The sequence below is a fragment of the Mesoplodon densirostris genome, chromosome 11 (genome assembly GCF_025265405.1).
Source record: "Mesoplodon densirostris isolate mMesDen1 chromosome 11, mMesDen1 primary haplotype, whole genome shotgun sequence".
NCBI lineage: Eukaryota > Metazoa > Chordata > Mammalia > Artiodactyla > Ziphiidae > Mesoplodon > Mesoplodon densirostris.
Window position 1 is genome coordinate 20,895,675 of NC_082671.1, and position 26,253 is coordinate 20,921,927.

Genomic DNA, 26,253 nt, shown 5'->3' on the forward strand with positions numbered 1-26,253 from the left:
CTCTCACTGTTGTGGCCTCCCCCGTTGCGGAGCACAGGCTCCGGACGCGCAGGCTCCGGACGCGCAGGCTCAGCGGCCATGGCTCACGGGCCCAGCCGCTCCGCGGCATATGGGATCCTCCCAGACCGGGGCACGAACCCGTATCCCCTGCATCGGCAGGCGGACTCTCAACCACTTGCGCCACCAGGGAGGCCCAACATTTATGCTTTAAAGGACAATCTGTTATATTGTATTACTTATTAGATCTCTTTAGAGAAAGACACAAGAAGAAAATTTCAAACCTAGAAATAACACGAGCAAAGCCAAAACCAAACTGAAGGGAAATTTTAAGAAGTACAGGTTGCTTATTGTTTGTTTTCTTCATATCCAAGATCTTTATTTGGGATGGAGGGAGAGGAAATGGTGACTCCACAGAGTTTAAAACCTGAATTATTAAAATCCCACTTACTAGTGTATAGCTCTGCCTAAAAAGATGAATATTGACATACTATATCTAAGAAAAATATATGCTTCTCATAAAATGTACATGAAAATGCTTCTATTTGAAAGCATCTAAACAGAGTATGTAACATAAAGAATAAAAAGATAAGACAGACAGTGACCTTCAAGTGGAAGTTACTGTGAGAATTAAAAGAAATTATTTGCTAAATGATGTGAAGAAAAATACCTCAAACTGTATTGCATTTTTCTCTTACACTCAGTTCTGTCTTAAAATAAAAATAATACCTTCTGAGAAAATGTAACTGTATTTCTAAATCATTAGGTTCCAAGTTTTTTGGTTTTTCTGTTTTACAGTTATTTCAAAGTTTTTGGTCTATTGGGTATACAAACATTAATTGTTGATCTATTCAGTCTAATGATAGATTCTTCAACTTCTATAAAATAAAGAACAATTTCTTCCCTGCTTTTTATCTCTTTACACAACTCAGAGACTCAAAGAAGATAATTACAAACAATGCCTGAAGAACGGTTCAGTTAATGTTAATTTATACAACAAACTAATTACTACCAAATGGTAAAAATCACATGTGGAAGTCCCTCTCTCCCCCACACAGAACTAAACCAGCAGCCATCTGTCTCAGCTTGGGGAGAGCTCAGGGACACCCAAAGAAGATAAGGAAAAGGAAGGGTGCAGAAGCATCAGCTCGCTCACCTACATAGAAAATCACAGAATTTTTCTGAACATTGAATGTTTTCAGGAAGCCAAAAAGCAAACATATAGAAAGAAGGTGTTTCAAATGTCTTTTAATAAAAGCATATGTTGTTCTGTAATCATCATCGCAGGTAGAAACCTATCTTCAGCAAGTAAATGCTTATTTTGTTTTAGACACAAACTACATATTTTTTAAACTGTCATTCCTCATCCATGTACCATTTTGCTATAGAAGAAAGAGCATGCATACTTGCATCTTCTTAAGGAAGTTAATAATTTCTGAGTTCTAGAATGTGTATGTCTATACAAAACAATTAGTAAAATAGTCTCCTTATATATTATGAATGTGACTTGACAGTTGATTGCTAAATTATTCTTATTGAAATAAGTTCATACATTTTAACAAACAATGCTACCAATATTTTGACATTGAACTAGGCCATAATTATATCAAATGCAGCAAAATAAGGGAAATATTTTTCCTTTAAAATCACAAGGTGAATCTTGACATTTAAGCAACAATAGATTTTTCAGATGAAAAAAAATTCAAATGGGAATGTAAGAGTATTAAAATGTTTTTTTATTTTTTAAATTAAAAGAATATTTATTCATAAATGTGTTTCAGCTATGTTTTTAATGACATTCAGAATTCCAAATAGAGAAATAGGGTCTTGGCAAATATGTGTTCAGTGAAAAACAGAATGAGGAAACTGGAAGTAGTAGCAATAATACTAATTTCCCCTAACACATATCCCTTGTAGAATTAAAAATGTTTTACACATAGCATGTTCTGATCTCACTGAAATGGGTTCTCTTGAATTGCCCTTTATATACTTGCTGGTAGCCGACCTGATTCAATGATAGACCATATAGCAAACACTGAAGCAAGTGGATTTGTAGGAAATTATTCTCTTCCACAGTGAGATGTCCAATACTGAAGGGTTGTAGCACTTCAATAGGTGACTCCTATAGAAGGCAATGGAAAAGACTGTACAAAGCAGCAGGACCATAATACTACAAGTGAGGAGACTCTGCAAAATTATCTATTTATTAAGTTATTTCTCGAGGCTATTTCATAAAAGTTGACACAGAACCTCTAGAAAATATTGTTTTCTGAAGTTCTTCAGAGATACACATAAATTTTTCACTTCCTTTAGCAGCTTTTAATGGAAACATTAAAAGAACATTTTAGTTCTTTTACCTGTACTATGTTTATAGGCTATGTGATGATCAGTTTTACTCAGGAATATTCTCATGGAAGTACAAATATTTTAAAACAAGTCTAATTTTGTTTGCCTTTTAAAATAGGTTTATAAATAGGTACAAATTGCAAGAAAGGTTTTCATCCAAAGAATCTTTATGTTGTGATATTTTCATTCAAGATACCTTTATCACTGTCCAAGATTATAGCGGGCACCCCTATTAGAATTAAAGAAGTCACTTTAGAGATGTAAGGACTCTGTAACTCTCAAAATCTATAAAATAAGGTGTACAGGTTGGTTATCAACGCTGCTCTTTATCTCCCTTGCAGTATCTCTGGAGAGGCAGGTTCATATAAGAGAGAGAGGCATGATTTAAAAAAAGAGAAGTAAACAATTCAGGATTCTAGCAAAAACTAACATTAAAATATCTGCCTTTCATTATCTGGACAAAATTTTCACTCAAAGCAATGTAAATAAATTATAAGCCACAAGTCTTACAACAAAAGATCTTATCTTCTATCCCAATGCCTTAGTATTAGAGATTCATAGTACAGACCAACAGCAAACTTTATTTTTATTTGGATTACTACAGAACACCTAATCAACACCAGTGATTAACCTGGTGTATAACAGATTAGTGAGAGTTCACTGCTCTGTTCTTCTTTTTGCTCATATTTCTTAATAAAATATGAGCTCTTCAATTCTGTATTTTTAACTTCTTTTGCATATTGACTTAATAAAACATTAATATATTGCTAGAATTTTATATCTAGAAAGAACTATAAAACTCACCTAATGAAATCACTTTATTTTCAAATAAAGGAAAATGAAGCATTTGCCCAAGGTTACCCAGATAATGATAGAGGAAAATCTAGCATCTGTATTCAGTATTTCCTTTACTAGACTTCCTTTAGGATGAGAGCTAGAAACCCTGGGGTGGATGCCTTGCTTCAGGTCAGAGATCGCTTATTCAACCATTCAATTAACTCGTTGAATTAGGAGTCACTGTGCGAGGAACTCTGGATAATGGGGTGACTGAGACTCTGTTCCTGCCCTCTAAGACAGGGGTTGGCAGACTATCTGTAAAGGGCCAGGGAGCAAATATTTCAGGCTTTGTAGGCTATACTAATCAACTCTACCATTACATCACGAAAGTACATTACAGGACACTACCTCCATATGTAAATGAAGGAGCATGGCGCTGTTCTAATAAAACATTATTCAAAGACACAAATTTAAATTTCACATAATGTTCACATGTCGTCAAGTAGTCTTCTCTTGAAGACTAGCAGCCTAGATTTTGCCTTCAGGTCATAGTTTGCCAGCCACTGCTTTAGGAGGTCAAAATCCAGTGGAGGGGAGAGACAATACAATTTCTTAAGGGAGAGAGGATGGGGGCAATTAGAGTTAGCAGAAAATTTCTGGTAGGGGGTAAAACAAACTAAGTATTCAGAATCAATGGCCATAACCCAGGTGCGAAGTAAGGTAAAAGGCATCGCAAACAGACATCATAAGCAAAGAAAAGCATGGTAGCTGCGAAAAGCCATAGGCAATTTGGCATTACTAGAACAAAAGTCACAAAGAGTGATGTAGGGAATGGTAGGACATGAGAAAAGAGGCTGGAGAGTAAGACAGGAAGTGAGCTCACTGCAGCTGCAGGCTGACCCACCCACCCAGTTTAATAAAGGTCTCTGCGAGACCCAATAAAATATATAGGATGGCACAAGTAGCACATCACATGCCAAATGAGGCTCTTTTTCTGCTCTTGAGAAGAAATTAAATGTCTACTTCCACATCCCGAGGCTGCTCCACCATTGTCTCTTTTTCTTTGGGCAAATAATTTAAGGAAAATATGGACTGCATTTTACTAACTGCCAGGATGACAAGGTGAGTATGTCAGGAAAAATGTATTAATACTTGGTTCTATATGTTCCTGTTGTATACTTGTATGTTTTAGAATTCAAGCAGTTTTGTTTAAAATTGAGGTTATACAAATGCTGGAGAGGGTGTGCAGGAAAGGGAACCCTCCTACACTGTTGGGAATGTTGGTGCAGCCACTATGGAAAACAGTGTGGAGGTTCCTCAGAAAACTAAAAATAGAATTACCATAGGATCCAGCAATCCCACTCCTGGGCATACACCCAGACAAAACTATAATTCAAAAAGATACATGCACCTCTATGTTCATAGCAGCACTATTCACAATAGCTAAGACATGGAAACAACCTAAATGTCCATCGACAGATGAATGGATAAAGAAGATGTGGTACATATATACGATGGAATATTACTCAGCCATAAAAAGGAATGAAATTGGGTCATTTGTAGAGATGTGGATGGACCCAGAGTCTGTCATACAGAGTGAAGTAAGCCAGAAAGAGAAAGACAAATACCATGTGATATCACTTATGTGTGGAATCTAAAACGTAACACAAATGAACCTATCTATGAAACAGAAACAGAATCAAGGACATAGAGAATATACTGGGGTTGCCAAGGAGGAGGGGTGTGGAAGAGGAGTGGATTTGGAGTTTGGGAGTAGCAGATGAGAACTGGTATATATAGAATGGATAAAGAACAAGGTCCTACTGTATAGCATGGGGAACTATATTCAATATCCTATGATAAACCATAATGGAAAGGAATATGAAAAAGAATGTATATATATAAATATATGTATAACTGAGTCACTCTGCTGTACAGCGGTAATTCACACAGCATTATAAGTCAACTATACTTCAATAAAAAATAAATAAAATTTAAAAAATAAAATTTAGGTTATAATTACAGAGTAAAAAACCTTTTGGCTACGCGTTTAAATTTTTTTTTTTTTTTTTTTTTTGCGGTATGCGGGCCTCTCACTGTTGTGGCCTCCCCCGTTGCGGAGCACAGGCTCCGGACGCGCAGGCTCAGCGGCCATGGCTCACGGGCCCAGCCGCTCCGCGGCATATGGGATCCTCCCAGACCGGGGCACGAACCCGTATCCCCTGCATCAGCAGGCGGACTCTCAACCACTTGCGCCACCAGGGAGGCCCTACGCGTTTAAATTTTGAGAATGGATCAGTACATGAATCAGGAACTTCCAAAGCTAAGTGTATTTTAGCTCTCTGGATAAGGTCTAGGTTATGTACCCATAATTATTACCATGATTTTGGCTCAACTTTCCAAATACGATTCTGCTAAAACAAGAATTCAAAGATAATATCCTCTACTATTTTAGTGAATAAAGGCTAAAGATGGATAAAGGGGAAATAATATATTACATGTATAGGCTTATTAGCTTGAGAACCTTGGGGGGAAGCAGTTAGAATATCTCCTTAGGGTTGTAAATTTTTCCCAGAAAGCTGTGGATAAGCAGAAATCAATAACCTGAAAATATCCAGAAAAGATGAGATGATGAGAAAAACAACATTAAAAGAAGTTATGTCATAGTGGGCTTCCCTGGTGGTGCAGTGGTTAAGAATCCGCTGGCCAACGCAGGAGACACGGGTTCGAGCCCCGGTCTGGGAAGACCCCACACGCGGCGGAGCAACAAAGCACATGCGCCACGACTACTGAGCCTGCACTCTAAATCCTGCGAGCCACAACTACTGAAGCCTGCGCACCTACAGCCCATGCTCCGCAACAAGAGAAGCCACCGCAATGAGAAGCCCGCGCACTGCAACAAGGAGTAGCCCCTCTCACCACAACTAGAGGAAGCCTGCATATAGCAGCAAAGACCCAATGAAGCCAAAAATAATAAATAAATAAATAAATTTTTAAACAAAGAAGTTATGTCATAGAGAGAGGGATCCAGTGAATACTGTAACAGCTTTCTGCTCCAGCACGTAAACAGGATTGGCTAAAGCAGTCATAATAGCCACATGACCTCCACAGGTGACATAAACAAAGACATGTCCATCAATATGTAAATATTAATTCAATTTAGAGGATAAAGAATTATAGGCACTGATTATATGTTCACTTTTGGTGTAAGGCCCACCCCCCTCTACTTACAGAGCCTCCAGTACCTCCTCACTCACAGTGCCTTTCACCATGAAGTCACATGGTTTGTTTCCCCCAAAAAACCATGAGCAAATTAAGGACAGGAACTGTGTCTTTGATCTCTGTCCTCATTCACCTATAAAATAACTAGCATATAATAGAACCTCAATAAGTGTTTTCTGTCAGAATGAGAGAAAGAGTGAATAGGAGAGCAAACAGAAAACAAAGGGATTACAGAGAAAGGAGGTATTGACTCTCTTGGGCATCAAGAGAGACTTTACACAGGATGTTAGCAGGAGTCCAAAGGTAATGAAAAAATAAAACAAAACAGAATGGGAGGTTCTCTTCTGTACTGAGATCCTTATCTGTGTGTTTTCTTTTTGTCAAAATTTGTTCTAGGCCAAAATTTTTTAGTTTAGAGATTGAGTGAGATAAATGCTCCTAAAATCTAATTATAACTTATTATATTTATTGTGTGTGTGTGTGTGTATTCTTTAATTCTAGGGAAATTGTGGAGATCTAACAGAGTTGGCAAGATTTTGTCCTGTGTATGTTAGCATAGATGTAGATAAAAATAACTGACAGTGATAGAGATTTAGTATTTCTTTAATGTTGTCTTCAAAAGCAATTATTAGACATTATTTCAGAAGGGTTCACATTGTTTGAAATTTAGATAAACCATTTCAAAAGGCAGTCTTTCCCTATTTAGTGGAATATACTTTGAAACTTCCAAATATTCTTAATTTGAATATCTTAAATTTAGAAAACAAAAGAAAAATTCATGGAGAGAAAAAACAAGGACTCTCAGGTTTACTATGCTTTTTGACTTAATATTCTTTATTAACCCCCAGTTACAATATTCTTTAAGTGAAAAAGATGTGCTAAAAAAATACACAACTTCAATTTATCTTCAGTTCTTTTGGTTCCCTCTTAATGATTCCCATGAGCCGAAAGGGGAAAAGACTAAATAAGCACAACAGCGAGGTGGCCATCCTCCGTCTGGCAACTCGGAACAAGCAGAGCTAAACTAAAGCGCTGAGGTGGCAAAACCAGCACACGTCTAATTCTGGTCCATTTTACTCTGCCACTGGACATGACTTCTGCTGGGAGTCTGGAGTGCTGTCCTGCATGTGAAGGCTGAGAACCGACCTCTCCTATTCACAGGGTACTGCTCTCAACATTGCTACCTCCCTGTTTAGGTGTTTTCCTTCCCTGAAACATGGTATCTCGACAGAGGTGAAAAATACTAACAGTGTCGGAGCAAAGACTGAAGCAGAAACATTAGGGTTAAAAAACAGAGATAGATAGAAAACAAAACTCCAAAGGGAGAAGGGTGCATTTTGTTCATTTCTACCACTTTCTGCTTCCAAGTCTTCCATTTGACTAATGTCACATGATGGTGTATAAACTTTTCATGCAAATTTCTACAAAGCGTAACTTCTCAGAAGAGAAAGGCCTATGAAACAGAGATTTAATTCATCTTGAAACAGCAAATCATTTATCTATTAACACACAAAATACCAGCCTAGAAGCACTGTCCTGTTATAATAAACAGACGTCTTCAATTATGACATGCTCTCCCAGCTACTGATCTCTTCCGTAATTATACCATGCAATGGGCACAGCACTGATATTATATTAATATGTAGGGAGGAGAGAACTTACACACAAATTAAATCAAGGCTCAATATTTCAGTGAAACTTACATAAGGACTGAGAACAAATGGTCTGTTTCTTAGAAGGAAGTAAAAAGATGATTTTATAGTATCTCATTTTCTACTTCTAATTTAAAAGTTTAGAAATGAAATCTGTCTTAGACTTCTAGTCTCTTAACTGCACATTTGAAACAAATTAGACAAAACTGTTTATGTTTCATAATCACCTGTACTTGTCATATTAACAGCAATAACAATCTTCAAAAAAAACTTTTAATATAGACAGGTTGCAAAGAAAAGAGAATGGCAAATAGAAAACTTTTTTCTACAGACAAATGGATAAAGTTCAAGAAAAGGTTCCTCTCACCCTTTTGCAGAACTGTCAAACAACTTATCTTGACCAAGAATAGCACACAGTAAACACACCAAACAAAAGAAATGATGAAAGATGTATTTACTTGTTCAGGGCTTCTATTTTTCTTTGTATTTCATATACACCTACTGAACAGTCTGCATTGTGTTAATAAATAACCAGAAGCAAGCTAAGTGAACAGAGGAGGGGTTTCTATGATGCTGTCAGGTACCAGACAGTTGCTTGGCACTGCTGATACGGTGCTCTACACGTGAGCTGTATGACCACATATAAAAGAGAGCATATAGGTTAATGGATGGATCCTTTCACCTCTTAGATACAATGGGAGGAAAGGAAGAAAAGTTGTCAAAAAAAATGGTTAGCTTTTTGGAATTGTCTAACCCTTTCAATTTGGAAAGGAACAAATCAATTTTATGGACCATGTCCTGCCAGAGTAATCTTTTACCAGATAACTTGCTGTGGTTATTTGGAAATCTGCTAAACTGTAACTCCAAACTCTTCAACACTTAAGTGATTTTTCAAATTGTTTCCAGTGTTGGCTCCATGCTTTATTCCATATATATGAATTCAAATTTGAAATATTCTGAAGAAAATTTTCTGTTTCTATTTTCTAAAATATGAAAAAAAAGTCCAAATAATATGCATGAATTGGAACTAAAATCCATAAGCTCAGTGATCAGTGTGTTAAAAGTTTACCTCATTTATGACATTAAATACTCAAACAAGAAAGCTACTCTGGGGCTTCCCTGGTGGCACAGTGGTTGGGAATCTGCCTGCCAATGCAGGGGACACGGGTTCGTGCCCCGGTCCGGGAAGATCCCACATGCCGCGGAGCGGCTGGGCCCGTGAGCCATGGCCGCTGAGCCTGAGCGTCCGGAGCCTGTGCTCCGCAACGGGAGAGGCCACAGCAGTGAGAGGCCCGCGTACCGCAAAAAAAAAAAAAAAAAAAAGCTACTCTGTTTCGTCAGCCTGACACATTTTCAGTGTTCTGAGCTTACTCTTCTTTAAAGTTTGTTTCCAAATGTTCCGTGACAGTCTTTCCAAAAGCCACGATAAAAGTCTAACATAAATGAAAAATAAGCTAAAGCCAGAAAACATCAGAGTAAAAGTGAAATTATATACATACACACACACACACACACACACTGAATGTGTGTGTGTGTGTGTGTGTGTGTATATATTTATTTATTTATTACTTATTGTCTCATAAATGGTTTCTGTATGATATGTAGACGACCTGAAAAGATATACGAATAAAAGTTGGCTTTCAAATTCAGGGCATAAAGAAAGGGCATGAGCTCTGAATTCTACATAAGATCTTCCCCTCAGTGTCAAACTCCATCATCCAAAAGTGGGAGCACGGAGCACAATCTGGTATCCGGAGATGATCGACATGTAGGAAAGACTATCTTAATCAACCCAAATATCCAGGTCATATGCTCATTCTGTTCTGCCCTAGCCTCATTGCTCCCTCATGATCTTGGCCATATTTCTCTACAACATTAAGGGTGGTTAAGGAGGGCACACTGGGAGTCCTTGAGGTCTCAGAACTCTGGGAGCAGGTGGCCAAGGAAACTCTGAGTGAGCTCTCCACCGACTCTAGTGCTGTCCGTGACTTCCCCCTAAGCAACTCCTATTAAAAAAAAAAGACCAAGCATCCACTAGAACAAAACCAAGCAGGCCCATTTAATTAGGGCATTTGCTCGATATCCACTTCTTCATGTGAAACACACAGACACATGGGCCTAGGAGGTCTGATTAATTTTAATATGCACAGTCGTGACAAGTGCCTCAGGGGTAACTGAGTGAAAAGCGCACACGCGCGCAAACACACAAAATCCTCCAGCTAGCCGAGTCTGACAAATCAGCTTCAGAAAAATGCTGTGTGTGTTCCCCAGATTAGAGTGTTAAGATTCAGCAAGGGCCTGAACCTTTAATGTGAGGGAAAAGAGGCCTCAGAAACAGGTGGCTGGCTCTTCACTCTTGAATAAGTGATATCTCCAAAAGCTGTGGCACATGAGCAGCAAGAAGGTCTGGCACCCTCCCCTAATGTCCATGTCCAGTCTGGGTCAGTGGGTGTTTTTTAAGTGCTCCATACATTATAAGTCAAAGTCTGGACCTGAGGGTTTTAGTTATGGACAAGGAAAACAGGGGTACCTCATTTATCTGAAAGGTTTAGGAAATATTAGAAACATTTGGGTAAAGACAAGTTTGCAATGATTTTCACAGTCCTGTTGGTAGATAAACTCATGTATAAGCAGGAATCAAATAGTACTCGTCTTGTGTAACAAATAGCCACCTGATAAAAGAATGCCGCCTTGATTGTTCACAGAAGGATGAACATTAAGGACATAGTCTTAAATATGATTACATTTTATTAACAAAAGTACAAGTTCTAATTGAAAAGAAAAATGTAAGCTATCTTGGCCGAATGGGATTCTTGTACAGACAGCCCTGGATCTCAGCTCAGGGACCTCCTACTCTAAAGAAGATCCCCCAAAGGCAATCCCTGAGCCATTACAATCCAAGTCAGAAGGCCTTTTGAGAAAATATAAATTAATTTTCTGTAACACTTAATGAAATCAACAACATCAAGATAAACCGCTGTGATGGATACCGCTTGAAACGAAGATGAGCATGAATACGTTTCACTCTAGTGCTGAAAAATTACAAGGCTTCAGACTCAGGGTACTCTGTGCTAAAGTTAAAACACTTATTCCTAAAGACATAGGTTCTACAGCATTTGAGGGTGTCTTCTTGTCCTGACCTTTGAAAAATAAACTCTTTTCTTTATCATCATTTTATGAGTGTCAATTTCCATACAGTGGTGCCTTGGAAAAGGGTGCCTGGAAGTTAGACTCCAGCAGGCTCAACAAGAAGAGACATTTTCCAGTGACAGACTGCATAGACGAACACGTAGCCACAATACATTAGGAGTAGCCTCCAACAGCGGTGGGAGTGTGAGGAACAGAACTGAAAAGGGCTCAACTGAAAAGTACCCTTGTTTGTCCTTCAGTGGAACAGCACTTACAAAACCTCTTCAACGTGTACTTTGTCAAAAGGATGGTGACTAACTAAACAAAAGCAACTCAAACCTCTGCCAATTAAAGTATCTTTAGGCTTTTCCCCTGATCCATTCAGTTTTTATTTTTCCCACCTCATCAAATGTGGCTTTAAAAAGAGTGAATTTCAAAGTGAATTTCAATATTCTTAGTTTAATGGAATGCTTTGGGATTTTGAATTTAGGAAAGTCAATCTCCATAATTTCCTTATAAAATAATAATTAAAAAGTTGGTAAAATTAGGGGGTAATTTTGAATTTCAATTTCAACTTATCTGTTAATGTAATATGGTTTAATTTAAATTCTAAAGGGCTGCTCAACAACAGACATTTAAAGTAAAGAGCAGGCACTGTGATTTATAATGTAAACTCAAACATCAAACATTCAATGCCCGAAGGGATATTCACAAGGCCAAATATCATGCACCAGGGGCCTGTCTTTTCCACAGAATAATTATATATAATGCCGTAGCACAGCACAGATGAAAATACACTGCTTATAATATCTACTTCAGGACCCGTAAAATACATCTTAAAACAAGGAGAAAAAGCTTTATATCCATTTAGAGAATCTAATGGGTCTATATGTCAACACATTTGTAATAGAAATTAAAAGTCCATTAACACATAATTATTTTGGGGGAAAAAAACACAAGTACCACAGAAGGTACAAGCAACTAAGTTGAATTATTTTCAATAGATGTGACAGAAGCAAATATAAAAAAGATACATTACACAAGAATATTCATACATATTTTTAAGTTTTAAGAGAGCATCATTCATGACCAAGAATTTACACTTTTTTGTTTCATAAACGTACAGTTATAAACTTAAAAAGTGTCCAGCCCAATCCTAGAAATGGTATACATGGAGTTAAGAGGAAGTTTTTTGGCATTTGCCACTGAGAATTTGTAGTATACTGACTGCATGGTGTCAGGGTGATATCCACTGAACAATATTCCCTGCTGTATCTGCTGGAGAGAAAGAAAGAGAAAGAGAGAGAGAGACAGACAGCCAGGCAGAGACAGAGAGAGACAGAGCGAGAGAGAAAATTGATGACAATAAAACTCCCAATATTTTCTTCACCCAGTGTTGGTTTCCGGTCTGTAGGTGACTCTGAGGGTGAAGTCTTGAGATCTGTCACAATATGTACTTTTCCAAACTCATTCCATTATTTTATTAGTTCTTACAAAAAGAGAACTTTTTTGTGAAGTCTGTACTAAAAGCAATGAACTGTTTCATGTAAAGTAACACTGGGTGACTTTGGTAATAGGTTATGCCTTTAGGGTCTTGTAATATAAAATTGTGAGCAAAGATTTTTTTAAAGAAGTTCAAGAAAAAAGTCCCAATTGTGTAAATGATGACAAAGTCTAGTTCTAGTAGAAACAAAATTTCACAAATAAATGCAGTATCTCACACACAAGGGGTACACTCATCATGGTGTAACAATTTTGGAGGTGTGGGCATCATACTCTAAGAAGGAAGAACAGTGACAGATATAGATGCTAAATAAAACCAAGCATATGTGGGATCAGAAAGGAGGACTACACACATACCCACATGTACACACAAAAGGAATCAAAAGAAAAAAAAATCAAAATAGGGGAGGAAAGGAAGAACAAATGAGAGAAAGCTAAAATCTTAGAAAATTATGAAATTTTTGGTCAAGGGAGCCTTCAATTATCTTTGTCTTCAGTACACATTCACATTTATTGTAGAAATAAGAATATAAGAAATCCACAAACCCAATGTTAAATTGCTTCTCCTAGTCTCATACTGGTCACATTTTGCAATTTTATCCGTATCAATATAGAGAAATCTTTCTTTTTGAAAAGTAGTTCTTCAGGTACAAACTTGCCTAACCATATTTTATTTAGGGAAATTTATATAAATAACCTTCAAAACAACTAGCTATCCTAGGATTTTTATGAATGTTGGGTTTGTCATTTTTGTTGTGGATCACATATCCTAAATTTCCAGAATTTTGCAGGTCTGAACCAGAATTTTTCAGTACATGTAAGTATCCTGGGAAAGCATCACTGGAGCTATATAATGTTTCTGGTATGCCTAAAGTAACAATGTTTCTAACCAGCCAAGATGTGGTAATGACAATAACTGGTACAATTCCAAGTTGGTTATAATTTATAAAGTACTTTCATGTGCATTACCTCATTTGTTTCCTTCAACAACCCTCTGAAGAAAGTAAGGCAGTTAGATTTGCCAACAGAGGACAGATATTTATTACATTAACAAAATTACTACAGCAATTTAAAGGCAGGTACATATAATGTCTTTTATAATATAAATTATAAGGTAGATGCTCAGTTTTATGCAAAGAAATCCTTATTTAAATTTAAAAGCTGCATTTCCCTCAAATGCGGCAAAACAGATACAATGACATTTCCAAATATTGCTAAAGTGTAATATTGCTTACAAGTGTAAGTTAATGCTTCAAAATTGATCAGAGACTAAACTATATTGATATATATCTTATACACAGTAATCAGTGGCAGAACCAGGACTACAGCTCAAACCCTGACTCACCGAGCAGTTACCCTTTTTCATCATGAATGGATTAGAAAGTCAGATAAGAACTACGAACTCGGTCCCAAAAAACGCACAAATATACATATTTTCCCCATTTTGCATACAATTTCCAGGATTTATAAGCCCTCTGAAGGAACTCCTGAATCCTGAGTTTGGAAACTCTCCCCTTGAGGGAACATCTTAGAGTCCCTGAAAGACTGGAGGGAACAAGGAAGGAGTGGAGTCAGTTACTTTTCTTTGACTACAGGCCTCCGGAGATGAACTGTAGGGGGGTGGGGTGGGGTGGTGGAGTGATAGATCCAACTGTAGCCTGCTAGCATCCTGAGCTCATCATAAGAAATAATAACTCTCTCTCCCATGCCAGCTCTGTCCTAGAAAAGAGTGCTGGTCTCCATTATGATGAAACACTAATAAAGAACCATTTACAGCATCGAATTCTGGAAAATTATTCACAGATCAATTCACTTTTTACTTTGCCCATAGCAGTGGGGGAAAATTGTAATCTGTGGCCACAAATTCATAGATAATGCCAATATATTAGCAATACTACAGTTATTTCAAAGATTAATGTGACCATAAAATATATAAAGTTTTTGTTTTATGTGTATTTTAGTTTTGTATCCTGGATCCTAATACCTAGCTTTGTGACCCAGGACAATACTTTAACCTCTAAGTCACAGGAAGAATTTAAAGTAATGATCTCAAAGATTCAATAATGACAAAAAGAATGGAGAGGACAAGATGAATGAGATAAACAGGTAGGGAAGTTAACTGAGTAGGACATGAAGAAAAGAGGGAAGTAAAAACAGAAGGCAGGGACTTCCCTGGTGGCACAGCGGTTGGGAATCTGCCTGCCAATGCAGGGGACATGGGTTCGATCCCTGGTCCAGGAGGATCCCACATGCCTCGGAGCAACTAAGCCCGTGGGCCATAACTGCTGAGCCTGCACTGTAGAGCTTGCGAGCCACAACTACTGAGCCCGTGTGCTGCAACTACTGAAGCCCGCGTGCCTAGAGCCCATGCTCCACAACAAGAGAAGCCACTCCACACCACAACAAAGAGTAGCCCCAGCTCGCCGCAACTAGAGAAAGCCTGTGAGCAGTAACGAGGACCCAATGCAGCCCAACATAAATAAATAAATAAATAAATAATAAAACAAAAAAACCCAAAAAAACCGAAGGCGAGCAATGAAATCTACTCAATTTTTAGGGGAGTGTTAGCAAAGGCTAAAAATGTCAATTAGTGGGTGGACTGTCATCCACAGGTAACACAATCACCTACTATGCACCAAGTTCATTATTAAGAAGCGGAGAGGCACAGATAATCAAACCAAGAACTCATTTCAATGTTCACATGCTTACAGCTGTGGAAGACAGCAGGTAAATAAACAATGATGGTAATGTGGTCAGAACTAACAGAGATGAGTTATGTTAGCAGTGTAGACTAAACCAAATTCTGACAAAGGTGTTCAGAGAAGGCATTGAGTCTTAAAAGGTGCATATAAATTCATTAGGTGGATAAGACAGGGTATGATATTTAAGGCAGAGGAAATTGCATATGAAAAGGCAGAGTAGTATTAAAAATACAGAGTGTTGAGAGAACTGCATGCAGTTTCTTTAATAAAGACAGCATGAGAACATGCACCTTAGAGAATGGTGGAAAGTAAGGTTAAGGGGATTAAAGGGTCGGGTCTTGTGTTCAATGCCAAGTAGTTTTGCGGAGGAAAAGAAGTTTGTTCTAATTCTAGTTCCTCCATATGACAAGAACATGAACAAGTTACTAAAACTTGATTTTTAAGATAAAAAATAATACCAGCTTCGGAGTTTCTGAGGATTAAATGAGGTAGCTCACATAACATCTGGAAGAGGGTCGTGTATTTATTAAGGTCTCTTTCCTCTCCTTTTTTCAAGACAGCAACGGGGTAACACTGAAGCAGTATAAACGTCCTTTCAACAAATATTTTAAATATTTAGTATGTGCACTATCCTCACCCTTAAGGCGTTTAATACAGGGGAAGAAACTTGACAAATAAATGGACAGTCATAATACAGTTAAGTAACTCACAATGGAGGGAGGCAAGTAACAGTTCTTAAAAAGGTGAAAAAGTCAGTGCAGTGAGTGTAAATAACTCTTTCTAGCAACTTGGACTTGGAGAAATGAGGAACAGAATTACAGATAGAGGGGATGGGAATCAAGAAAAGGTGTTGTTTGTTGTATTTCTAGGAGGAAGAGATATAAATAAGCTGAAAAGGTCATTCCAAAGAGACATAGGAGTACTACAGACATTAATATAGAAAAGTTAAAATATGAAGCCTGTTATAATCTTGTATCTAAAAGGATTCTATTTTAAATGAGATATATAAAGTTCTCATCAAGGTAAAAATTACTTGCACCTGCACTGTTCTGAGCCTAAGGTTTGAATGAAAATCAAAGTCTGGATCTGACCCCTAAAGTTAAAGGCTGATCTGTAGTTATAGACTATCCCTAGCTACCTGGAGCTTGAGAACACAGGACGTTTGTGGATACCCATCTATCTTGGCTTTATTAGCTAAATTAAGATAGCTGGTTGTCTTAGATTTGTTCAGATTTAATTTAATGATCAATGATATACTCTTTAAAACTAAGATGGGGTGATGACATTATTTCTAAAAAAATCAAGACAGAGAGAGTAAAGACTACCAGAAGGTATGATGTAACTGAACTGGAAAAAAAAGGCACCCGGACCTGTAAGATGTGCACTGGATTCTCATTCTAGCTTTAACACTAACTTGCTGTGTGATATCAAGTACATCTCTACCTCAGTTCTCTCTCTCTCTCGAAATGAGGAGAGAGGGTTAAAATGTGTCTACGTTTCATTCCAATTCCGAATTTCTATTATGCCAAACTAATTTGCTCCCAGACATTCTTCTAAAACAAGTTTTTCTTAAGATATCTTCCAAGGCTTTTTTTTTTTTTTTTTTTTTTTTCTTTTTGCGGTATGTGGGCCTCTCACTGTTGTGGCCTCTCCCGTTGCGGAGCACAGGCTCCGGACGCGCAGGCCCAGAGGCCATGGCTCACGGGCCCAGCCGCTCCGCGGCATATGGGATCCTCCCAGACCGGGGCACGAACCCGTATCCCCTGCATCGGCAGGCGGACTCTTAACCACTGCGCCACCAGGGAGGCCCCAAGGCATTTTTTTTTAAACACTTTAAAATCAAACAGTTTAAACTGAGCTGATTTTCAATTAAAGCCTTCTGGAAATTTGATCACCATTGAGGAATCAGAAATTTACTTTAGCAGAAAATTATGGAATACTACTTTCTTATTCAATATTTCAAAGGAATTTAGGGACACGTGTTAATGTGTAACATTAAACTATTACTGGTAAAATTCCTAATTAGGAAACACAGTGTAAGTAGTGATTAAGGGCATGAATTTTAGTTTAAGGTTGACTTCAGTTTGAATAATGACCCAACAGTCACCCTGTGACATATTTAATCACCAGTTTCCTCATCTGAAAATGGAGATAATAAGAAACAGAATATTTAGTTCATGTGTATGGCATTTCCTGAAATTGGAATAGCTATACATAATAGCCCTGGTTATGAGGTTTATGTAAAGATTACATAAACTATTTCATATAAAGTACTTAACACTATCATTAACACATGATATGCACTTAATATATGCAACCAACCGAATACATATCATTTATTCAAGGCCTTGATATAGGAATAATGTATCACATATTATGATATTAAACCTCATCATTCTTAACTCCTAAGTCTAATAGTTAAAAAAAACAACTGATAGAGCATAGTTATTACCAAATATAAAATATATGTTACTTAGGTCAGACATTTCGAACTGAAAATTTACTATGAACTTTGGCAGGTTCCACATCAGTTAAAGTGTCACTCAACAAATGAGAATCTTTAGCACCAGAACTTTTAAAGTACTGACAGACAAAAATTCTGATGGAGGAAAAAGATACAAACAAAAGTATATAAATATATTTTCTCCTATTTATAACTTTTAAAATATTTTAATTAATTGCTTGAAAAGATAAGCTAGCTCGAATAAAAGAGCCATTTTTTCTTCGACCCATATGCAAATCTTATTTTCTTTCTAACCATTTTACCTCGGTGGCCTCCTTTTGTACGACACACCATTCTCTGCTAACTTCTGAATTTCTGCTAGTTTGCTGTTGGCAGGGATAAGGTCGGAAATAATACGGACTTTCCATTGAAATCTGCATTCCCCCCCAATGAGAGGAAGCAAAGGCATGAATATGGCACCCTCATAATGATTTAGCTGGGGCTTAATGAAATTTTCATCACAACCTGCTGTTCATTTTAATGGCCTTTGAAAAACAAAGGAAAACATAGCTTGAGGGAAGAAAAGATTTTTCCGTAGCAGATATCTGTCAGCTTAACATTTAGTTCCATTCACTCTCTCTCGACTCTCTTCATCCCCATATTACTGCCCTCATCACAGAACTATAACAATGTTTTGTACTTTTTCATTAAATTTATTCCTAGGTATTTTATTCTTTTGATGTTATAGTACATCACAGAACTACAGATCATTTGTTTGTACTGTATGCAGTGTCACTGTCCTGATGTTTGGCTAATGTCAGGTTTTGGTGCCCATTCTCATGTCTAACCATACCCTTTAATTAGTGGAGTTTTTAATCAGTTTGAATAATGACCCCAACAATCACCCTGTGACATTATTCAACATCAGTTTCCTCATCTGAAAATACAGATAATAAGAATCAGAATATTTAGAATGTAACTTCCCACATGCTGTGGAGCCTTTCACATATCTTCCTAGATATATTTCTCCCTTTTCCTCTTTTTGCAGTTAAAAAAAAGAGAAAGAAATTTCCTTTAACACTCTATTCCTTTTCTATGATACAATTTTCTGCCATGTTATTATTGTTTTTCTTGGTGATTAAGAGCACCACTTTACTCAGATACATAAATTGCTCCTTGATAATTACTCCCAATAGCTGCAGTTACTAAATATTCTTACAAGAGCAAATTTCTTCATCAATAAAAGTGAGTCTAATTTCTCCAAAGAAGACATACAGATGGCCAATAGGCACATGAAAAGATGCTCAACATCACTAATATTAGAGCAATGCAAATCAAAACTACCATGAGGTACCACCTCACACCAAACAGAATGGCCATAATTAAAAAGTCTACAAATAATAAATGCTATAGAGGGTGTGGAGAAAAGGGAACCCTCCTACACCATTGGTGGGAATGTGAGTTGGTGTAGCCACTATGGAAAACAGTATGGAGGTTCCTCAGAAAACTAAAGAGTTGCCGTATGGTCCAGCAATCCCACTCCTGGGCATATATCTGGAGAAAACTCTAATTTGAAAAGATATATGCACCCCAATGTTCATAGCAGTGCTATTTAAAATAGCCAAGACATGGAAGCAACCTAAACGTCCACTGACAGACAAATGGATAAAGAAGATGCAGTATTATACATATATACAATGGAATACTACTCAGCTATAAACAAGAATGAAATAATGCCATTTGCAGCAACATGTATGGATCTAGAGATTATCACATTTAATGAAGTCAGTCAGAAAGAGAAAGACAAATACCACAGGACATCACTTATATGTGGAATCTATAAAATGACACAAATGAACTTATTTGCAAAAGAGAAACAGACTCATAGATACAGAAAACAAACTTACCAAAGGGGAAAGGGGGTGGGAGAGGGGTAATTAGGAGTTTGGGATTATCAGATACAAACTAGTATACATAAAATAAGATAAACAGCAAGGTCCTACTGTATAGCACAGGGAGCTATATTCAATATCCTGTGATAAACCATAATGGAAACGAATACTATAAATAAGCATAACTGAATCCCTTTGCTATACACCAGAAACTAACACATTGTAAATCACCTATACTTCAATTGTAAGTAAGTAAATAAATAAATAACTGTGAGTCTACTTACATTTCTGTGTACTCAAAGCATGTCTAGGAATCTTGTGTATGTAAACATAACACCGTCTTAGTCATTTTGTATTCATACAAAGACTAACTTTCTGGGACTCGGGTTTTTAGATGCTTGGCATGTTCAACCTATATGCCAGTCTTCCATAAAGACTATTTCTGTATTTTCTCAATATCTTTATGTTACTCAATAACAAGTCACTCTTGAGCTGAGCTTTTAATATATTTGTAGGAAGGAAAGTACAAAAAAAGAACTGTGGGAAATACAATAATGAAAACAGTCTAATGTCCACATACATAATGATATCTCTTTGTGTCAACTCTTTCTGCCATGGATGTTCTATCTCTGTTCTTCTGCCTGTGTAGCTATAATTTTCTCCTAATTCCCAGTACCTCTGAATGTTTCCTGCTAAGCAAATTGGCAAGCACTGTCTCCTGCCCTTTTTCCTGGTAGGAATTATTCGTGTGGCTTCAGCCTGTCATATACTTCCAAATTAAGAGTCTGTGCACCCACTTGGAAGGAAGCTCACATGAAACACTGAGGGAATACCAAGGCCCTAAAAGAAATGACACCTCAGTAGCAAAGAGCACACTTCATATCCAGATCTTGCTTTCTAACACCATTCTCCAATAAAACGAACCAGGGCTTCTTAGAGAAATGGCTTATTCTAGGACTGGGAGAAGGAAAGATACAAGATGAATCTGCAGTATCTTATAGTACCAGAAAGTAAAGAAGTGCTCAAAAAAAAAAAAAACAAAACCCACCATCACGGTGGTATGTCAAAGTGACACAGAAGGAGCCTTCAATGAACAAAGCTGGAACAATGTGACTAACGAAATAAAAAATTGTATTATAACTCAAAGTATAAAATAAACATCCATGAGTTCATACTGATATAAATAGGTGACTGAATAAGTAAATGATAGAGAAGAGATAGATCTCCAATAAAGAATAAATCCAAATAAATTTCTCGATGATTCGCTGTGAAGGATGGGGATCAAGGTTCCCTACTCCTTAAATGTGGTGCATTTTTTTCTGATAGTAAAAATAGTATTTTCTTACTATAAGAGTTGTTTAAAAAACAGAAAAATTAAAAGGAAGCACCTTTATTAGGAAGCACCTAAATTAAAATTAAAAGCACCTTCCTTCCACAGAGTAAGGTACAGAAAGGGGGCAGGGAGGATTTACAGTGGAGAAACCCGACAAGCACTGTTATCAGCCAGGTGATCAAGGTCGACATCAACATTCGCAAATCACATAGTAAGTGTGTACTTTTGATGTGATGTGACAAGAATGGTACTTGGTTTCTGTGGTCTTTCTACCCAAACCCACAATCCCAGTTTAATTATGAGAAAACCACCAGACAAATTCTAATAGAGTGGCATTCTACAATATATCTGAACAGTATTCCTCAAAATTTTCAAGGTTATCAAAAATAAGAACAGTCTGAGAAACTGTTGCAGCCAAAAGGAGCCCAGGGAGACATGAGAACTAAATAGCTAAATGTAATCTGTTATGTGATGGCATCCTAGAAGAGAGAAAGCACACGGTGAAAACTAAAGAAATCTGAATAAACTATGGACTTTAGTTAATAATGCTGTATCACAACATAAAAGATGCAAAATAACTTTAAATGCAGAAAGTTAATCATGTAAAATGAATAGCATATATAAAAATAAAGAAAAAGAAAATTATCATAAAGATGTTATACCAGAAAGCTATGATTCTGGGTGATTTTTATCTTCTTCCTTTTAATTTTTCTGTTTTTTAAACAACTCTTATAGTAAGAAAATACTATTTTTACTATCAGAAAAAAATGCAGCACATTAAAAGAAAAAGGTTGTGTGGGTCCTCCTCAAAACTCCATTTTTATCTCCATGCAGATTAGAGCCAAAAAGCCTTTGGCTGACTAGATTATTTCCAAAATTCCTTCCAACTGTAAGATCATGTGAATTACATAAATTTTAACTAAAATCCATGTCCCAGCTATGCATCTGGTAGAGACCCAGAAATATTTAATTACCACATGACTCCAAATACCGGTTAACATATATTTTGCGCCAGATATAATTTACCAGTGTCCTAACAACAGTTATAAATAGTGTTAAATAGTATAAATGCAGTATATTTTTGGTGTAAAGCATGTCTTTTTATGTCACTGTTTTATGTTTGTTTGTTTTAATTTTCCATCTGACTCTGAAATAAATAGGAGGCATGTTCTTGTGTGCAAAGTGGCATCCGTGTTTAGGATGGACATAGGTTTTAAACAGGAGTTAGTAAACATCTGTAACATAAAGGATAACTATCAGTTATTCATAAATTATACAGTTTGCATCAATCGTTTTACTAGTTTGTTTGCTTTCATTTTAAGATTAGTCCATGAGCATTATCACCTGTAGGATACTATCTGTAACTATTAAAGAGCTTTAGAAAATGAAATCTTAAAAGAAAGGCATCCTGGAAGTTGAAAAAATGGGAACCTCAACTGAGCTACCAGTAAGAGAAACACTACTTTTCAATACACAATAGTTCTAGCCATACTTACTAATTTTAGACTATACAAAAAATAGACCGAATTATCTATGCAGTCTAAGATGCATTAATGTATAAAGGTTATAAAATGTAACAAAGTTGTAAAATGGCCCTTGGGGGGAAGCACAAACTAGACTGCAGATATCTGGCAGGTAGGCGGTGACTGTCCTGGGCTCTTCTGCCACTTTGTATTCTTGAACCTTTAAGTTTTACTCAACCACAACTTACTCATGTGAAAATAAGGAAGACATCACAACAAAAATTAATGATTTATAAAATTGGGGTTAGACGTATAAACATGTTTCTAAAAAAAAATACTATCCATCTTCATTGCATTAGGTTTCTTCCAATTTAACCTTGAGAGTGCATCAGAAAAGGGAGCTAGAAGTTAACATCAAACCATTAAAATCAGGAGATAGGCAACAACTTTGTTTTCTTTTCCATCCTTTACCTTCTGGCTCATTTTTGATGAGCTCTTCCATCTTCCTCTGCTTCAAGGTGTCAACAACATCAGCTAAGCTGCCTTTGCGCCGCTCAGGAGTCCCCAGGGCTGTACTAGACAAGGACTCGCCACTCTGTCGCCCACCTTCTTCTGCCTTCTGAGGTGAGGTAGATGAGTTGTGTGGGGCAAATGAAGACATAACTTTATTGCCATCAACTTCCTGAAAGAGAAAGCAAAAGCAATATATATATATATATATATATATATATTTGTTTAAAATTCAGTAAGCTTTTTAATTTTAATTGGTTACATGGCTTATGCAGCTGCAACAGTGAAAAGTGAAATGTCACTCTGCAACAGCAAAAGGAATAAAGAAATTTCAAAAAAGAATACATTAACTTTACAGGTTGACACTAGAGTGAGACAAAGATCAATTCATAGGAGAAGTAAAAATAAGAAGATTCTCTCCCTTAGACTGAGTTCAAACGGCAACATAGCCTTTCTACAAAGCCTATATTGATGAGTTTTGTCTATTTTTTGCTTTTGTTTGAAAGTCTTAGATTTTCCTATGAACATTAAATGTAGTGGTCATCTGTAATAAACCTTCTCATGATATTATAATGTTTAAACAAATAACATTCCATATATTTAATTTTCTTTTTAATTTTAAGCAGCTGCCTGTTCTTTATGGTACTCCTAATTAAAGTAGGGTCCGCTTTTAGTTCTCCACCTTCCTCTCATGCTTTTAAGAAGACATCAGCCACCCAAGTTATTCTGATATCAGAGAAGTATACTGTAAATTCACTTCTGCTTATGCAGAAGATATTTCCAATTCCATTTGTTATCTGAAGCACTGTTTCTGATGATACTCTTTGCTGTTTTGCACTTTAAGCCTCATTTGCCCTAAAAAATAAAGTTTCTTGCAGGCTTTGCCGCTTCATAATTGTGTACATGTATGAAAAGAACTTATTCTATAATTCTAAAAGGTAAACATACTTCTGGTGTTCCTTTTGGCATTATTTTTCCCATAATTTCTACCAGAACTTCGGCAATGTGTGTAATATCAGGGGTATATTTTGTATAAGCAGCACTAAATTGTTTTTTCAGAACTTTTCAAGAGAAATGATATTGAAATGACAAAGAAAAATTTATTTTCTTAATATATAATCTCTTACCTCCATAATCCTTTGACTTGCCACAAAGCAGAGCTTTTCTTAAAAATTAATCTGTATCCTAACATCTTGCAGAAGTTAGTCTCCCCCAGGTTTGTTTCTTAATTCTACAGCATTAAAAGTTTCCAGTAACATATATATGAGTATGTGCATATTCAGTATTCAGTATAATAGCTTATACCCGTGTTTACACATTTTTCCTCTATTTAAGACATGTTAATGAGGATCTGTTGACCCCAGAAAAATGACAAATCACACTGATTTGATATTTAATCTTTAAAAAATAATGCTGGGCTTCCCTGGTGGCGCAATGGTTGAGAGTCCGCCTGCCTATGCAGAGGACACAGGTTCGTGCCCCGGTCCGGGAGCGGCTGGGCCCATGAGCCATGGCCGCTGAGCCTGCGCGTCCAGAGCCTGTGCTCCGCAACGGGAGAGGCCACAGCAGTGAGAGGCCCGCATACCGCAAAATAAATAAATAAATAAATAAATAATGCTAATATTTTTGACTAGATTAAAAATACTTGATAAAACTGTCATTCTAATTGTTTAAAATATATGAAAAATAGAGGTGTCAACACAAATGTAATCATAACCTGTTCATATGATTTTTGTCAATGGACATTAGTGAGTACAGGGACATTAGCTATGGTATAAACATCAGTTTGTTGGATGGGATTGAGTCAATGTGGGAAAAGCAAAAGTAAAAAATGTGTGCGAAAAGAATTTTCAAAATAATTCTAAACCCCAAATGCTTTCCATTTCCTAAAAACAGAATATGCCTGTTACAATCACTGTTTCTTGATTCAATGCTCTATAGACAATACTTTCATAGATGAGTCTTAGCTTATAAGGTACTTGAATTTAGAAATCAATATGCATAATGTAATAATTATAAGCCCCTGCAGGCTAAGTGAAAGTACACTTTTGTAATTATTTATTTAAAACCGACACATAAATACAAGCAAACACTTAAACACAGATACATACACACACACAAACACCTCTGAAAGGGGCAATCACAAATTCATTCAGTAAACTAAGGAATATTTTTATGAATGACCCATAATAAACATTAGCTCAGTTTAATGTGCAAACCAGAATACAGCAAAACTGCTGCATTTATTTTCCACAGATCTTTCTTCTCCTTTATTTCCAAGGTCAAACGCAGAAACATCCCAATTTTAGCTTCACTTTAAACATTTATATTTTATACTCTGTTTTTACATTATATGATGATATACTTTACAAATAAGAATTTGGCAACTGAGCTTCACTTGCCATAAGTGAAAATTACACACATTTTTCTGTAGCATCATCAGTACAGAGAATGACACCCAAATTATATGCAATGAAGTCTATTAAAATATCAGAAAAAAAATTCAAATTAAAGTAAAATAAAATAATATCCCATTTTGCATCTCTCTAATTTTCTACACCTTGCAAAGAGAAAGGATATATTGTGAAGAGTTTAACATATTTCACAAGAATTCTAAACTCAGTTACCACAGCAATATAAAAATAAATTAATTAGCATTACTTTTATTTCAAGCAGGAATATTTATCTTATCGCTGTTTCACCTGTCTGATTACATTTCAGCCTCTGGCAGTGTTAATCCCTTTCACAGTTTTATGTAGTTAACAGATGTTTCAGTGTGGGGCTCCATTGTCCATCTGCATGGCCAATGGCCTGTTATGTAGTGCTGGCACAGTCTTCGGTCAACAAAGTCCTATGGTTTTCAGTTTCTTCCCTGGGACTGCATTTACCATCCCTGAAATAATGACTGCACATTTCCGTTCATTTTCCTGGGAGCTGAACGTTCAAAGAGTCTGCTAACAAATGCATCAGTGGTCCAGGCCAGCAATATATATTTAATTAAGTTTTGTGAACTCTAAGAACAAGCTTCAGTATTTTGCAGAAGAGCTCTCAGAACTGTGATGTGTAACTTTTAAAGTCTAATGATAAAAGTGTGTTCCAAACTTTTAGAATGAGGTTAATAATCTCCGTTATTCTTTTTTTTTTTTTTTTTTTTTTTGGCCATGCCACACAGCATGTGGGATCTTAGTTCCCCAACCAGGGGTGGAACACATGCCCCCTGCAGTGGAAGTGCAGAGTCTTAACCACTGGACCGCCAGGGAAGTCCGTTTTCTTGAACAAGCTTT

At 36.7% G+C, this 26,253-nt stretch overlaps 1 protein-coding gene across 1 annotated transcript in view; it reads right to left on the bottom strand.

The window, feature by feature from the left end:
• Nucleotides 1–26,253, bottom strand: part of SOX5 (SRY-box transcription factor 5) — a 739,414-nt gene that overhangs the window by 275,475 nt on the left and 437,686 nt on the right. The window contains exon 4 of the mRNA XM_060112407.1: nucleotides 22,931–23,141. Within this exon, the coding sequence (XP_059968390.1) occupies nucleotides 22,931–23,141 (211 nt within the window). The remainder of the gene's footprint in view (nucleotides 1–22,930; nucleotides 23,142–26,253) is intronic.